A 13,329-nucleotide genomic window follows, 5' to 3' on the forward strand; every position below is an offset into this window, starting at 1 on the left:
AAACTTGGAAGCAAGATTTACTCCTGATGAATCAAATCTAAATTTATGCTCCCAGATGATTACAGATTAAAGCCTTATTAGTTTTTACATGAAAAAGATTGTTAGTAAGTTGAACACCCTCACTTTAGCGGTAACCAAGGCCCAGAGAGACCATGACCTATCCAAGGTCCTACAGGGAATGAGTGACAGCTGAATGTAAAACTTAACCCCCAAGTCCATCCTAGCACTTCCCATTACACCATGCTACCCTCAAAACTAATTTGCTAAATGACCATTCCCTGGTGTTCATAGTATGAAACAGTCACCTACTGATTCAGCTTAGCAGTACCTTGTTTTCCCTTCACAGCTATTTCAGCCACATGCAGCAAGAAGCTACTTCACTGAACCACTGCAATTTAGAAGCCTGAGTCACAGTCCTGACTGCTACTAACATTTTGTTCTTTATTCAGTAATCACATATGAGGAAGAGAAGAGTTTAGACAATGTATCTTCTTCCTCTCACCTTAGCAGAGCTTGAGGACTTTTGAGTGTGAAATATTATGTATATAGTCAGACAGAATTACAGCATTTTGCTGTTCCACTTTTTTTCCTCTTGAAATCTTTGCTAAAGGAGGATTGCTTGCTAGAGAAAGGGCAGGGGGAAGACATTCTTGGAAATTTATATAAAAATAAAAGATGGGGGCAGCTGGGTGGTTCAGTGGATTAAGATCTAGCCCCAGAGATGGGAGGTCCTAAAGTCAAAACTGACTTCATTCACTTCCTAGCTGTATGACCTTGGGCAAGTAACTTGAACCCCATTGCCTAGCCCTTACCTCCCTTCTGCCTGGGAACCAATACACAGTATTAATTCCAAGATAGAAGATAAGAGTTTTCTTTTAAACGCCATAAAAAAAATGAGAATTTTTTTCAGGAGAAAACCCTATCTCCCCCCAATCGCCTAAAGAAAATATGTAATTTTTCTCCCATAATTTCCACACATACATTGTTATTTCTGCTTTTAAACAGCTATTAAATGGCCTGACTAGGCTTCTCTAGGCAGAACATATTTTGTCTGTCATAGCAGAGAAGTTAAAATGAAAGAATTGACTGGCTGCTTGCCACTGACGGGTCATAGGAGAGCAGAATTAGTCAGCACTCCTGCCTTTCTCCTCCTTCCTCTTTATGTCTCCTTCCTCCCCTCACCTGAGCGTCACAGGCTGTGAGTTAAATAGGACACCTTCAAGGCTATGTGAGAACACAGAGCACAATCTGAGGCTACAGCAGCTGCCTCATTCTTTTCCTCTTAAACCTAAATTGCTTAAACTCCTCAATCCCAAAGAAAAAGACAGATACCTCCTCATCCTGATAAGTTAATAAGATTTGTGAAGAAACCTGATTTCAGGCAATACATTCATTAATCATCCCAGAGGAAGAATTTTTTTTTAACTTTGCCCCATTCTGGGAAATATATAATCTCACAATAGTCAGTGCATTGTGTTAAAGTGGATGAGTACTAGGCTTAAAGCGAGGAACACTTAAATCTCTCGTCTTTTTTTCTCATCTATAAAATAAGGATACTATTATTTCTACTACGGATGCTATTGGAGCTTGTGAGAAAATGGCTTTGTAAACATGAAATAAAGGAAGTTATTCATTCCAACCAAACACAGTAGAACTGTGTACCTGAGAGGGGATACCCCTTCTCTATATAGCTCTCATAGGCAGCTAGATATTGTGCAGGGAAAATTGGGTTCAAGTCCTGCCTCTGACACTTTCTGTGTGATTCTGGGCAATTCACTTGACCTCTTTCAGCCTCAGTTTCCTCCTGTGTAATATAAGGCTATTAATAGCAATGATCTCACATGGGTTTTGTTGAGAATCAAATGAAATAATATGTAAAACAGGTGTCAAAACTCCCTAGTACAGGTCAAATCAAATTAAAATGTAATTGGGAGAGGCAGCCACGTGGCTCAGTGTATAGAGAGTGAAGTCTGGAATTGGGAGGTCCTGAGTTCAAATACACTTCCTAGCTGTGGTCACCACAGTTGCCTGGCCTTTGCCATGTTTCTGCCTTAGTATTTCTATAAGGATAGAAGGTAAGGTTTATTGTTTTTTTTTTTTAATAAAATTGGAAAATGTTTAACAAAATAAAGAAAAATGCAATACAATATAGATAATATTCATTTGCTGTGTTCTGAGTCAATATGTAGTCCATGGGGATCCTGTTTTTGACTAAAGCATTTTGCAGAATTTCTAGCATTATATAAATGCTAGCAATTAACCCTGGAGTGGAATTTCCATAAGCCTATCCAATTCATTATAACCATTTGTTTTCTTTTGATGGAGTCATATTACATAGGATTTAAACCTTTTATGTGGTCTATAACTTCATTTTTGCTTGGTCTTAACCTTGAACAATTTTATGTTGCTTGATTTCTTTAATACAGGATGCCCCTCTCATTTATGAAAGATTAAGCACTACAGCGCCTAAAAATATACATTTTACTTAAATTCCTTATTGCTTAACGTTCTTTGTAAGAAACATAAACTTCCTGTGTTTTGAGTTTTCAGTCTTCCTGCAGAACTTCTCATAAGATGTACAGAATGCACCATAAACAAATTATTTCTGTATTTGCACATTCCTCTGCTGAGCAGCAACCACTAATTCCATACTATTCTCAAGTCAAAAAGAAAAAAAGTATAAAGGCTAAAAGAAAAAAGGCAACTAGAAAAGGAGAGAAATTATTCAAGTAATTATTCCTCCAAAGATCCAAGATTGTCTAATAAAGGAGAACTATTGACATCTCTTGAACGAGAATTAGAAACTGTTTTGCCCAATTATATGCCCACAAAATCAACAACTTAAAGGAAATAAGTGAAAATTTACCAAAAAAATGGCAAAATAGCCAAATTAATAGAACAAGAACTAGATTGTTTTAACAGCCTAATTACAAAGGAAGAAATTATGCAAGCCATGAATTTTCAAAGGAAAAATTCCAGGACCAAAAGAACTGAATGAAATTGAACTCTAGCAAGCTCTTAAAGAACAATTAATTCTAGTATTAAGTAAATTATGTATGAAAATAACCAAAGAAAGGACCCTATCAAATTTTTTATATGACATAAAGGTCCTGATACATATATGACATAAGGTCCTGATATATAAACCAGGAATAATGAAAACAACCAATATCCATGGTAAACATACAAACACCCGGTCAGCACACCGAGTCTGGCGGGTCATCCCTTTAAGCAGTCGAAACCAAAGAAAACATAATACAAAGAAACTCCTACTAGGAGCATGGAACATCAGAACATTACTTGATAGAGAGAATACCCCAAGACCTGAGAGAAGAACAGATTTTAAAGTGTTTTAATAAAATATCAAATAGGCTAAAACAACTACATAAAGATTATAGATGATTCCAAGAGACATGGAAAGACACTGATATAGAGTGAAGTAAGCAGAATCCGAACAATTTATACTCTAACATTGACCAATTTTAATAAACTGATGAAAAATAAAATAATAAAATTGCAAAAACAACTTCAAAAGCTGTAAGAACTATGATCAATACAATGCCCATTCACAATTCCATTCCAGTGAAACATGTTCCATTATAGAGAGATTATTGATTTGGGGTGCAGAATGAGCCATATACATTCCCTTTACCATTAAGGGAATTAATTTTGCTTGAATACCATATATGTACAAGTAGGCACTTTCAGGGGAAGTCACTATATTTTTAGTTTAACTTAGTTATTTTGCATTGTGGCAAAAGACTCAAAAGAGAATAATCTGTAAATGTCTGTAATGTAGAAACTAAACACATCAATAAAATAGAGACAGAGAAATACATTGAATTATACCTCATCCTTGGGCCACAGGAACACCGAAAAAAATATGGATGTTAACTGCTATAATTTATATTTCTTTTATCCTAAGGTAGCCTCTTCAGATCATAATTTCATCCTATTGAGTAGCAGCTAACCTTTCATATTTAAAAATATCCTCCTTGATAACTACACTGATAAATCTTTGGATCTTTCAGCTTTAAAGTGAGATTTTATATAAGAATCTTAAAATATTGAAAAAGCAACTTAAGAGACTCTTCAGTACAAACAAAAGATGAGTGCAATTTTGAGTACATAAATTGACTAAAATCAACCATCTCTTTGGGCAAGTGGGTTTAAGGAATTTGAACATTTTTTTAAGCCTTAAAACCATCTCTTTTCAGGTCCCAGTCCTTCACCCACCTGCCCACTCACTCACTACATGCATTTAAATTATAGTCATCATTTATTAATTAACCATCACCAGAACTTGCTGAAAAAGTAAATGCCATTTTATGTATGCAGAAGGGCTGGGTTCTTTATAAGTAATCATCTATAATAAATATAGAACTTAGGAGAAAGCCCATCAGTATCTATGAAAAGGCACATTTTCATTGTAGCTCCTGAATGGGAGACTCACAAAAATGGTCAAAAGTATAACTAGAGAGGTATTTAGACCCTAAATACTAAAACATAAAATAAACAGCAACAAAATAAATTCTCTTTTAATCCTTTGCTCATAATCTTTGATACCCTGAGTTTCTCCAATTTTGTAAGATGAGCAGGGAACCATTATAGAGATACAGGCCTCTAGCCCTGAGAACAAAGAGGAGAAAACTAGTAGCTTCTTTGTAGAAGAGGCTTATTCTATTCTTAGAAGTGGCATCAGGCAGTCAGGACACTTGGGACCAAAAGATTCCCCAAACAGAAACAATATTTCTCAGCTTCCATGACCTTTAAGTCTAATAATTTAGCTTTTAACCCTGAAAATAGAGAAATATTATAAGCTCCCGTCCCACTGCTCCTTTTCTAATCTCTCCAGCAACAAGTTGAACAATAAGACTGAAAAGAGAATTTATTCCACGAAGAACAATTTTTTTTTTTTAGTGCAACATACAAGTTGCAAAACACTATGGAGGAACAGGTTGCTATGTGTCCCAGAGCCAAGTTTATAAGAGAGCTCAAGAAGCTTATCATGTAATAGAAGAAACAAGGCTATCAGTAAAGTAAAGCCCATAAAAGGCATTGCAAGTGACAGGAAGTATAGGAAAAAAAGTTCACTTCCAGTTAATATGAATAAAGAAGGTTCAAGGAAGAAGTGGCATTTTAGCTAAATCTTGATGGATATATGGATAGACTTGATGGATAGATATTAATAGTAATAATAATAATAGCATTTATATAGCGCTTCAAATTTTATAAAGTACTTTGTGTATTAACTCATTTGATCTTCACAACCCAGAAAGGTAGGTATTATTATTAGTCCCATGTCACAAATGGGGAAACTGAGGCACAGAGGTTAAAAGACTTGCTGAAGGTAAACAGCTAGGAAGTGTGAGAAGCAGAATTTGAATTCAGGTCTTTCTGACTCTATGTCTTACACTGTCTCTGTTGCCCAGCTGCCTATTTTGGTGGGGAGAAAGAAAAAGGAAGAAAGCATCTTAGACAAAAGGAATAACAGGAATAAAGATGCAAAGATTTGGGAATAGCAGCTAGCTTATTCTAACTGGAGTAGAAAGGATGTGGAGGGGAAGAAAGAGGAAGAACAAGGACTGAATAGGTAAGAGAGGACACAGCCAGCTCCAAGGATCTCAGAAATGTCTTCTAGAAATCTCTAGGATGTGATTGCTGCCTAAGACAAGAATTATAAAATGTGGAAAAGTTCTCCATACCTTTTGATTTCTCAGAAGGCAAGGGTTATGATGGTCTAACCTATACCTTAATATTCAAGCATAGTTTTGATTTTTTTAAGCCAAAACATCATGCCAAGTACTCTACTCTGGCCAAATTTAAGTTCAGACGTCTGTTAAACTTTGGTGTAAGAATTGGGGACAAGTGCTGTCCATTTAGCCTGAGGAAACCTGGATTCTGAAATTGGGTTTGCCAGATTCTGTTATTCACTAGGCTTATTCAGGTGGGATTCACTTTGCCTTCTCTGGCTTGTGCCTTTTTATTCTGACATCAAGAATCAGACTTACCCCTGCTGCAATAATATTCTGAAGTGCCCTCTCCCTGGGTGTTACCTTGCTAAGTTACTTAGGATTTTTGTAAAGGGAATGCTCACAAAGCATTGTCGTCATAAATATGCATTCTCTCTGCTAGTGTCTGCATTGGCTTTCAACTTTTATCAGCGACAAAGAGAGGCGCTGTTTGATATATTACAACTGCCCAATGAGAGATGCCTGTTCATTTTAAATCTACTGCAAGGGTAAATGATAGGGATTAGGAAAAGCAAATTGACTCAACAACATAGCATGCTGTGAGTGAGCACACTTATTTGGAAAAACAATATTTTTATTCTCAAATGAATATTGTGGCCATGAGAGGTGCTTGCTTCATATTTGCACAGATTAGCATCTTCTGTTTTCCTGCAGAACAGGCAGAGGCAGCATTCACTCCCCGTGTTCCCCTATTATTGTGCTTCAGCAGTTTTCTGAATGGACCACCTCTGGGGCACAAACAATGGATCAGGCTCAGAGCCCAGTAGTTTCTGTGGAGACCAACAATTAATAATAACTGTGATGGTGAACAGTCATACACTAGAAATTAGACTGAGACCACCAACCAGCGCTTAGATGATGGCAACTTCCACCCTTATCCATGGGGTATGAGCAGAATATTAACCAATGACCCAGAAGAGAAGGAAAAAAACTTCTGTAATTGCCAGTTTCCTGAGCTATTCTTCCCTTATTGCAACAAACTCTAATTACTAACATTTAAACCTACTGCATTGGCCATAAAATCTCCTGAATACTGTCTGTACACATCCTATTTAAAGTTGCCACCTTTGAGGTCAAAACAAAGCAGAACCCCAGGAATTGTGGGTCTTTTCCTTCCAGTCATGTCTCTTTATGCATCCCACTGCATCTGACCTGCCATTTCATCAAGGAGGGGGGGGAAAGCAATTTTTCTCTGAAAGCTGTACCCCTACTGTGCTGGAATAGAATTAGTATGAGCAAAGTTTGTGCAAAGGCTAATTAAAGCCCTGGTTTAAAAACAACAACAATGAAAAAAAAAAGAAAAAAGCTAGTCAGACACAGAACCAGAATAATAAAAATCAACTCAGAGGTTTGGTGGGTCAAACTAGGATGACTGAAACCAAGAGTCTAGACATCCCCACAAGACATGAGAAGACAGGCGATGAGTAGAAGTTCCAGAAGTGGACACTAGGAGGATATATCTACTATATCTAAGTATGTGAATCTCCAGAAAGTGGGAGCAGCCAGGTGGCTTAGTGGATAGAGAGTCCTAGAGATGAAAGCCAAATCTAGCACTAAACCCCAATCACCTAGTTCTTATCCCTCTTCTGCCTTGGAAGCAGTCATTGATGTAGATTCTAAGATGGAGGGCAAGCTTTGTTTGTTTTAAAGAAAGAAGGAAAGTATGGCTTTGGGTAAATAGAAGTAAAGCATCAGGAATGGTAAATAGTAGGCATCCCAGCAGGCAAGGAGAGGATCATCTCAAAGTGATCCAGCAAAATTCAAGAGAGAATCAAACAAAGGAAAGCCATCCCTGGAGAGCAGAGCCCTGAAGGATACCCACAATGGCTGGGAAAGAAGACTGAGAAGAAGTAGACAGGAAAGGGGGAGGAGTTTATCTTAGAAGCCATTCAAGTGGAAGGAGTACTGGAAGGAGAAATTGATCCATTTAAGAATCACTTGGTAAGCTGGTAGGAAGCTGTTCAGCAGTGGGGTGAGAAGTCATGGAAAGGGACTGGCTAATAAGGCAGTGGAAGGTAAAAAAGAAAATTAAGGCAATGAGGGTAAGAAGACCCTTTAGAGGAACTGGCTGAGCAAGGAGGAAGAGATAGATGACAATAGTTTGTGGGGCTGCCATTGGATAGTATGGAAAGGGGTCCATCTCAGAAACACTTATGTAATATTTACATAGCAGATGTCTCTAATAGAAATTTGTCCATTTCTATTGCCAGTGAGTGGGTAGAGAAGGCGGGCAACCACAGTCCCAATTAGGTACTGCACCCAGGGTTCATTTTCTTATGTCCTCAGGGGCTAGAGATTCTCTACCAGACTCCTCTCCCTTTGCCTCAGGCCACCAGTCAGACATCTAGAGAAGCCTGGAGCCAAAGAAATCACAGAATCACAGAATTCTGAGAGTTGGGAAGCATCTGAGTGATCATTGAGTCGATCTGAATCTGAATCCCGCCTTTACCATTTAGTTGCTTTTCTAACCTCAGATGCATCATGTAACAATTCTGAGCTTCAGCATCTTCTGCAAAATGCTAATAATAAAATTTATGATAGTCACCTCCAAAGAGTATTATAAGAAAAGTGACTTTAAATTATAAAGCATTGTAAAGTATAATTTTATATATATAATTTATTTACATTATATCTATATATAATATAAATAAAATATACATAATATATACATAAAGAATATATAAACATAATGTATTCATATATTATGGATAAATATAATATATTCCTATATAATGTATCCATAAATATAATATAATATATTTATGTATAATATGCAAATAAATGCAACATATTTTATATAATATAGAAAATATATTTTAAATATGTAAACATAATCTACTCATAATATATAAATATAATACATCTCTGTACTTATAATTAAATTATAAAATATTATGAAATATGTGTTATATTCATAGCTACAAAATATGATCATGCCTTAAAAGATTTTAATTATTCAGCCCCAAGAAGCCAATAAGAAAAATCACTGACAATCATCAAAAAAAGTTTTTTTAGCATACTTATTGTTTTCTCCAAATGTCTCACCTCCATCTTGAAATTTGCTTAATCTTTCAAGGTATGATGACATGGGTCCCTGTACAATATCCAGAATAGCCAGAAGTGTTCTTGTCAGTCTTAGCAACTCACTAAAACTATAAAATCCAAAGTAAATAAGATTTCGAGCCAAGTGCACCACCTTTTAAAGGAGACAAAAAAAACAATATAAAAAACATGGAAATACTAAGCATATTCATTATTTTTACATATTTCTTATTCTTTGAAAACTAGGAAAAATATTCCATACAAAAGCTGAAATAGATTCTAATTTCCTCCAAATCTAGACTTGTCAAAATGAAATCAATTTACTGTTAAATTTAGAAAACAGGCAAATTCAGAGTAACTGGATAAATTTAAATGGTACTTATTTGCATTTTAAGGTGCAATAACCCATTTGTGTCCATTTTTAGTATATTACTATATCAACAAAATAAATAGATACCCCCCCAAAGATTTTCACTAAGAAGAAATATGGTCTATTATTTTTGGCCAGAAAAATGTTATATCCTCTGCTGCATTGTTTTCAAGCAGATAAAGCATAATGGAGCAAGAATCCAGTGAACTAAAAATCTCTCTGACTTTTTCCTAAAGATGTTATGTAATATGGCAAAGTATTAAAATATATAAATATATATATTAAATATATAAATAATATATAAATAAATAAAAAATATATAAATATATATATATATTAAAATATATAAAAAATATTAAAAAAATTCTAATTCACTGTGAAAAGAAGCTATGGCTATACCTATATAGAAAACTCTGAGTTCACAGAGAACTGTATGCATAAATGAGTGTCCATCAATGCAAAAAAATATCTAATGGGAATAATTAAATGGTTGTGATGACCATAAACCATCAAAATTTAAGAATGAAATTAAAAAATTAAGGAAATTAGTAGTCGCTGTAAATATGAATTTTAATCAAAAACAGATGGAAGACTGAAATCATATTTTTTTATCACCTTTTCAAGTCTCTCACCTAACAAATAGGCCTTTATTGCTTTCTTTTTTAAGTTGAAAAATTTAACATTTGTTAATGGATTGGTGTAAAGTACCTCAAATGTAAGCTTGTTTTTCTCTTTATCGCCAAAAGGAAATGGCTGGTTTACAACCTCTTTCAAGTATTCTTCAACAAATTCCATTGTCAGTGCAAATTTCCTCTTCATATCATTTCTCGAAGAGTCTGTAATAGAATCATATCTGCAAAGATCGACAAAGGGAATCAAAATGAAATTGTTCCCAATATTGACTGTAGATGGGTTTTTAAGTCATAAACATATACTTAACTTTGTCTGTTGTTTTAGGTAAAAGCCTAAGTATAAACTAGCCTTTGCATAGTTTCTGTTTTAAATAAAATGGAATTTTTTCAATTTATTATTTTTAGGCAATCTCTTCCATTTCTTTTCCTTCTACTCCCTGTTTTAATGGAAGTGCTTATTAAAAGTGATCTTTGCCAAAAATTACTGACCTGTCTACATATAATCTTTGACCCTAATAATCCACAGGCAGGCATACATCCCAAGGAAGTCAGTGACAAAAGGAAAGGTCTGATATACACCAAAATATTCACAATAGCATTTTCAGTAGTAGCAAAGAACTGGAAACAGTGCTTATGGGTTTGGCTAAATGAGTTATAACATATGAATGTAATAAAATATTGCTATGTTATAAGAAACTATGAAAACAGAAAAACATGGGAAGACTTCTATGAACTGCTACAAAGTAAGAGAAATAAAAAGGAAAACAATATGCACAGTGATTACAACATTGTAAATAAAAAGAAGAAAACAATCAAAACAAAATGTAATGAAATTATCATGACCAAGCTTGGCCCCAAAGAAGAGATAAAAAGGAACCTATCCCTGCTTTTTTTTTCAGAGGCAGGAAACTATAGGTTGGAACACTTTAAAACTGTAAGACTTTTTGGATATGTTTGTTAGGTTTGATAAACTCTCTTTTTTGATCTGAATGTATTCTTTATTATGAGATGATTCTCTAGAGGAAGAAAGAGAGAATGGATTCATTGAGAAATATAAATGATATTAAAATATATCAATACAAAAATATATAATGATTTTGACCTAAAATAGTGACATGTTGGAATATGGAAGGTTGATCATCTGAATCAAAAAGAATGAAAGGCCTTACTTATGTTATTAGAGTTGCAGGTGTTGAGACTTCAGTGAGCTTTATTAGACTTACTCGTATATTGTGATCTTGGTAGGTATTTCTGTCCAAAGCCTTGCATAGCGAACAGGGACCACTGATTCTTGGGGATCTCTGTCCACATGCATGTGAAGCATAAGGCGGCAAAAAGAGGCTCGCAGGTCATATGGCAGGCTTTCATCTGACATACAGCGTAAGATCAAATCGACTGAAAGCTGGGTAGAAATCTGGTTTATGGCCAGATATTGACGATCCAAACACATCCTTGCAAAGAGGTTCAATTGGTACCTTAAGAATATTAACCATTACATTTTTTGATTAATCATAAAAGATTTCCTTAAATATATGTTAGCATTTCTCCTCTGTATTTCCAACTGCCAATTAGATAATTCCAAATGGATTTGAAACTTCGTGTTAAAATAGAACTCTTTTTACCTTTCTTCAGGCATCTACCCCATTTCCTAACTTTACTATTTCTGCCAAGGACACTGTTTTCCTTTTAGTTACCGAGGTTTACAGCTACAGCATCTCCCTGACTCCTTTCCCAACCTTCCTATTTTAATTAATTTGCCAAATCTAGCAGAATCTGCTCACATGTCTCTTTCCTTGGCACCCTTCTGTCCCCTTGTGTGGCTGTCCCTCTCTTGCACACCCTGGTTTCCCTGCCTAGAGTCCCTCCCTTTCCAATCTATCATCTACACAAATACCTACATAATTTTCCTAAAGGATAAATCTGACCCTAACTCTTTACATATCCAGAACCCAGCATTGCAAATCAAAGATGCTTAATAGATGTTTGTGGAATGAGTGAGCAAACTAATTTCCTCATCTGTAAAATACAGATAAATCCTATAGTTTCTACCTCATAGATTTGTCATAAGTCTTAAATGTAATTACATAGAAAGTGCTTTGAAAATTTTAAAGAGTTGCACATGTATAATCTATATAAAATTGCTTGCCTTCTCAAGGAGAGGGAAAAGAAGGAGGGAAGAATATGGAACCCCAAATTCTAAAGCACAATTTTTAAAATTACATATAATTAGAAAAAATAAAATATGAAAATTTCTACTTTGTATAAACTTTAGCTGTTGTTATTTTGTGAATGTATGGAAGGTAGAGATAAAATTTTGAAGTCCTTCAAATACTCAAGGTCAGGTACCATAGACTGGGAGAGTAAAGTAAAATAAAGCAGGAAAAGTTATTCCTATATCCTTTTGATTTCATGTTCCCTGCCTTATTACTTCAACATTTGGGGCATTTAAAGTACCATGGTTATAAGTTCCTGATATCCTCAAGCATTGCAAGTACAGTGAGACTGAAAGCAATCTATAGTCACATAAAAAAAAATTTGTGTTTGCACAATAATTCAAAACTTATAAATGATAAAAAAAATGTAAAATTGAAGGATTTTTTGTTTTGAAAGTTTTAAAATATTCCATGTACCTTGAACTCTAACTTTTTTCAGAATTTTTTCTTAAATATCCTTTTTTTAAAAGCATAAGTTTGATTAAGTTACCAATAAACACTGGAGATCATGAATTATACAATACTTGACCTGTAATAGGTGAGGACTTCTAAATCAGCCTTTGTGCCTTCTTTAGCCTCTTGTGCAAGATGCCGGATAGCTTTGCCATGGGGTTCCTTGTTGCTGTCAATCCAGTAGAGCCAAACTTCTTCATCATCAATATCATCTGACAGGATGGAGCACTCCAAAGGATTGTCTATTTGCATGGAAACCAACCTTCAAATACACAACACATACTAAAACTATTAATAAACTCAGGTGACAGCTATGATAAGGGCCTTTAGGGAGCTGAATAATAAATTGAAAAGAATGTCTCTACTAGAGATGCTTACTTGGTTTGAATGAGGATGTCAGCATTTCCTGGGCTCAGCATAAATTTACAGATGAGTTCTTGAGTCACTGGTATGGCAGTGGTATTAGATACACACAAGTCTGATAAATAATCCAAAAATCTGATTGAAGAAGCAGATAATGTTGAACAAAGAACTGTATTAATGAAATGTGGATCATGCAAATTCATTTTTACATCTGTGTGCTTTTGTAATCCTTAACTGTTAATATTACTTTTGTACTGTCCCTGGGCCCTATTTTATTACATTATGGGAGTAGAAAAGTGACCCTGGGTTTTCAAAGGCTATTCTCACAGATTATAAACTCTACTGGATTGTGCCACTCTAGAAAGGCTTGGAGTTTGGTCCCACTAAATGAGAGAGACAGATTTCTAGGAACTATTCAGCCACAAACAGAGAGAGCTCACGTCCAGTAAGCTGGCCATCAGTGACAGAAATTTTGGTATGGCAACTCAAGAAACAAAGAAAGG

The 13,329-nt window shown here is 35.1% G+C and overlaps 1 protein-coding gene across 2 annotated transcripts in view; it reads right to left on the reverse strand.

Annotated features, from left to right (window-relative positions):
* Positions 1-13,329, reverse strand: part of ITPR2 (inositol 1,4,5-trisphosphate receptor type 2) — a 561,528-nt gene that overhangs the window by 323,838 nt on the left and 224,361 nt on the right. For both annotated transcript variants that reach the window (XM_001363065.4, XM_056799421.1), the window contains 5 exons: positions 12,842-12,961; positions 12,540-12,725; positions 11,021-11,272; positions 9,874-10,018; positions 8,799-8,949 (listed from right to left, as the gene is read on the reverse strand). In XM_001363065.4, the coding sequence (XP_001363102.1) occupies positions 8,799-8,949; positions 9,874-10,018; positions 11,021-11,272; positions 12,540-12,725; positions 12,842-12,961 (854 nt within the window). The remainder of the gene's footprint in view (positions 1-8,798; positions 8,950-9,873; positions 10,019-11,020; positions 11,273-12,539; positions 12,726-12,841; positions 12,962-13,329) is intronic.

Source organism: Monodelphis domestica, chromosome 5 (genome assembly GCF_027887165.1).
Source record: "Monodelphis domestica isolate mMonDom1 chromosome 5, mMonDom1.pri, whole genome shotgun sequence".
Classification (NCBI taxonomy): domain Eukaryota; kingdom Metazoa; phylum Chordata; class Mammalia; order Didelphimorphia; family Didelphidae; genus Monodelphis; species Monodelphis domestica.